The 4,342-nt window shown below is 32.4% G+C and overlaps 1 protein-coding gene across 1 annotated transcript; it reads right to left on the reverse strand.

The window, feature by feature from the left end:
* Window positions 1-961: 961 nt before the first annotated feature.
* LOC137839477 (uncharacterized) lies at window positions 962-3,714 on the reverse strand. Its single transcript, XM_068648592.1, has 5 exons — window positions 3,526-3,714; window positions 1,856-2,005; window positions 1,490-1,738; window positions 1,205-1,345; window positions 962-1,114 (listed from the first exon to the last, which is right to left on the reverse strand). The coding sequence occupies exons 1-5, from the start codon at window positions 3,712-3,714 to the stop codon at window positions 962-964; spliced, it is 882 nt and encodes a 293-aa protein (XP_068504693.1).
* Between the last annotated feature and the right edge of the window lie 628 nt (window positions 3,715-4,342).

Genomic DNA, 4,342 nt, shown 5'->3' on the forward strand with positions numbered 1-4,342 from the left:
GCAAAGAACAATGCCCGTTGCTATAAGCAAAATTTCAAGCAAGCTTAAGAAGATATGCATTATTTTCAGGGTGAAGGTTAATAATCTTCAAACCTCCATTCTCATGGGGAGAAAAAATCGTAGCCCAATTAACAGTAGTTATACCTTTTTTCATAATATCACCAGATAAAATTTCGACACCACTGCTTAACTTGCTTAAGAAGAGAAACATGTCATTTATACAAATTAAAACTATAAGCTAGAAGACCCGTAATCACCGTGACCAACTGAACCTGACCCATCATGCTAAGAGTTTATCTTTCCAAGAAGCAAGTTTCAGTTTGACTTTATCAGGCAAAGATTGAAGAAAACGACTCCTTGGAGCACCAACAAAGATAGGCACTCTTAAATAAGTGCAAGGCAAACAACCAGGACTACAAGAAAGAATACACTGAATTTTGGTGACAAATCTTGCAGAATTATCCATGGTGAAGAAACTACTCTTAGAAATTATTAACATATTGACCCGAGAAATCACCATATGTTTTAATAAAAATACTCAAATTTCAAAGACACTTATTATCTTCCCTATAGAAAACAAAAATGTCATCCACATATAAAATATGAGAGGGGTAAGAAAACCTTGCGGACTAGCCATATGTAGTATCTTCTTATCATTCACAAGCTTTGAGAGACCTCTACTAAATCTTCCTTTACTAAAGGATCACCCTATAACACCTCTACTACAAGGAAAAAAATCCATCAAACTTCCATTTATTCTGATAGAAAGCATAGCTGAACGAAAAATAGTACTAATCCAACTAACAAACGAGGGGTGAAAACCAAAGTGTGACACTAATAGTAAAAACTTCCAACTCAGAGTGTCAAAGGCTTTGTGAATATCAACTTTGTAAGCCACATTACCTTCGTGAACCTTTTTAGAAAGCAAGTTAATAGCTTCATAAGCAATACCAATACAATCCTAAATCTGTCTGCCATGCACAAACTCATACTGATTAGGAGAAATAATTCTGGCAACCACAAGAGCAAGCCGATCGGCTAAAATCTTGAAAATAATCTTAAATTTAAAATTAGCAACAGTAATTGGCCTGTAATATTTAATGTATTTAGCACCCTGAATCTTAGGAATAAGAGATACCACATTACTGTTCATTCCAGGGAGAACCCACTTTTTTTAAAAAAACTGTTGGATAGCATTGCAAACATTTGTCTCAATAATTTCCCAACAAGAATGATAGAAAACACCACCAAAACCATCAGGACCAGGAACACTATTACCATTAAAGTTAAAACCAACATTCTTGATTTCCAAAATATCAAGACATTTAATCAACATCATATTCTTCTAAGAGGAAACCAACTCAGGAATATAAGTACCAATAAAATATTTCATATTGTCTGTATCCTGCACATGAGAAATAGACTCAGCCTAAAGAGTTTTATAAAAGTAAAAAATATGTTCCTCGATGAGTTTAGGATCCTCAATAACCACATTACCAATTCGTAAACGATGAATCCCACTAGAATTATTTATCCTCTTAACCACAACATGGAAAAAAGCAGTATTTATATCCCCATCTTTAAACCAAAGCATCGTAGCTCTTTCTTTCCAAAACAAATACTGACAGTGAAGAGCCTGATCAAACTCCTCCTTAGCGATCTTTTCTTGAATGAGAAGCCCATCAATATCACACATACTAACAGTCTCTAAGGTTTGTTGAATACCAAGGAGGAGACTCTGCTTAAAAGGAACTACATTGTCAACATTACCAAAAGAATTTTTATTCCAGTCATAAAGCTCAATTTTCAACCTTTTTAATTTATGTTGCAAAATAAACATAGGACACCCAACAACCTTATTATCCCAAGAATCATGAATAAGCTTCAAACATGATTTGCCCTGAAGCCACATAGAAAAGAAACGAAAATTGTTAACCTTCCTCAAAGAATTACTAACAAGACTAGCAAGTATAGGGGAATGATCAGAACAATTTTTAACAAGAATCTGATAAGTACAAGATGTTGGGTCTATTAGTGTCTAAGTTCAAGAGGGGAGGGGTGAATTGAAGTTATAAAATTTTCGCAAACTCAAACTGGTTTACAGTATATCAGAGGAAAAAGAACAGATTGATTTTAGAAAGAACAGATTGATTCTTCAAAACACTTTAACACAAACAGAACATATCCAGATAGGATTGAGATCAATAGAGAAGTTTAATAGAACAAGATTGGTAGATATTCAAACAGCTTCAAGATCACAATTTATACCAAGAGATCAATTAAGTTCATTCAACACAAAGCTTCAAAGAGAATGAATCTTTATCAAAGATTTAATGAAGAAATTGTTCATCCTTAAGCCGATTAAAAATACATATTTAAATGCTTTGTTTATGATTAGAAAAATTTTCCAGATCAAGAAGAACAATTTTTATTAAGCCCAGAATTAACAGGTTTAATTTCAAATGAACAGATTTCGTTCTTGACAGATTAACCAAAAAAAAACAGAAACGAGTGCATGGATGAAAAGAACAATGCAAGCACACTTTATACTAGATCACTCATAATGAGCTACATCCAGTTTCACCTTACTCTAAGGTGGAATCCACTAAAAACCAATTGAAAACAATTACAACACACAACAGTTCTTGAACCCTACAAGAACCATACAACCAAAGTTGAAAAACTCTATTTCAGCACACCTTGCACTCCAAGAAACCCTATCAAAGAGTGACTAACACTTACACCTTTTACAAGAAAGAATAAAGGAAAGATAACACCTGAAAGAAGATGCAAGAAAAAAAACCAGTTGTCCCTATTGCAGCAAAAACAGTACCAACACCTTCACCGAGATCAAGGTTCTCCTAGAACAAGCATACTTGAAGATCCCTTTAGAAAACCTTTCAAAAACTCATTTCAATCCTTCTTCTCACACAGAAAATGTTTAATCTTTGTTAAAACCGTGATTGCTCAACAACCATTTCATGTGAGAAAGACCTTTCAATTTATAGAAAACAGTTTCTAACAACTTTTAAAAAAACTGTTAAAAAGTTGTTATAAAAACAACAGGTTGATTTAAAAACAAACAGATTGTTTTTCAGGATGACTGTCAGCTCAACTTAACTGAAATAACTAACTGAACTGCATTTTTGGTGCCCTAACAAACTTTCGAAAAGTCTTTCAGCAGAACAAAATTAAACCTATTATTTTACAGAGAAATAGATTTATTTTTGTGCAGTATCCTGATTATTTTAGAAAACTCTAAAAAGCTTTTTGAAAAACATTTAATCACTCCATGTGCTTGATCTTACCACCTTGATTAGGCATCTAGGATAGGTCATGTAGAAAAAAAGGAAACCTTAAACACACATTAGCTTAAGTACAAGATCATCTAAAACATATTACAATCTTCAAAGCAAACTAGCTATTTTCTACATCAAACACACTCTGAGACTAGGTAGAGAAGAAGCTTCATTCATCTTCAACACAAGAAAATTGATTTTTCAGGACCAACGATGGGGATGGTACAGTCACAATTACAGAGATCTCCACCTGATGGTCATCAATTTGAGTATTGATTGGTGTTGTAGAATCTGCAAGTGATCTAGCCCTCCGAGGAGAGGTGGGACGCAACTGAGATGGTATCGCCACAGGAGCCCAGACCTTCACATGATGATCCTCAATAGGCGCATGAGACTCTGAGCCCTTCGCTTGCATAATAGTAAGACCTTTGTTACAAGTATTCAGGAGATCTAAAATTTTGATTGTGAATAAAAATAAATTTCGTGTTATAGTAGATAAAAAAACATATTTAATCTATGTAAAATTATTTATGGTAATGTTAAAGAATATCTTTATATTTTTTTTATTTCTAGTTTTAAGAGAAATGGATTCCCTAGGAAGGTGCACCAAGACTTGGATTATGAGTCACTAGATTTGATCATGTAGAGTTATTTTCTCACTTATTAATACATTATTACTAAATTTATAACAATAAACAAAATATAAGACTAAACTAACAACAAACATTTTATATTTATAATCTACAAAAGATAATCACACTGATTAGCAAAATATTAAAGAAGCATGTAAGCATTTACAAGATCGGTACAACCTTCTAAAGAAATGGATGAAGGTTGTAATATGTATCGTAATTAGATACATAACTAAAAAAAAGTTCTTAAGTACTTTATTTTATTTAATTCATTTTTATCAATAAAAAATAAATATATATCAAAATCATATCGTCTTTAATATATAAAAAAAATTCTTAAAATAATCACCAGAAAAGAAAAAAAAGTATTATTTATGTATTTTTATCCACGAATCTGAATCCATAGGTAAA

This window comes from Phaseolus vulgaris, chromosome 3, assembly GCF_000499845.2.
Source record: "Phaseolus vulgaris cultivar G19833 chromosome 3, P. vulgaris v2.0, whole genome shotgun sequence".
Classification (NCBI taxonomy): domain Eukaryota; kingdom Viridiplantae; phylum Streptophyta; class Magnoliopsida; order Fabales; family Fabaceae; genus Phaseolus; species Phaseolus vulgaris.

What these genes read in the sequence shown, in the direction of transcription:
- LOC137839477 (XM_068648592.1), bottom strand. Translation starts at nt 3,714, where the DNA reads ATGCAAGCGAAGGGCTCAGAGTCTCATGCGCCTATTGAGGATCATCAT. An exon ending in ATGATTCTTGGGATAATAAG is followed by an intron (nt 1,739 to 1,855) that starts GTTGTTGGGTGT and finishes CCTTTTAAGCAG; the next exon opens with AGTCTCCTCCTTGGTATTCA. An exon ending in GTTTACGAATTGGTAATGTG is followed by an intron (nt 1,346 to 1,489) that starts GTTATTGAGGAT and finishes GTTTCCTCTTAG; the next exon opens with AAGAATATGATGTTGATTAA.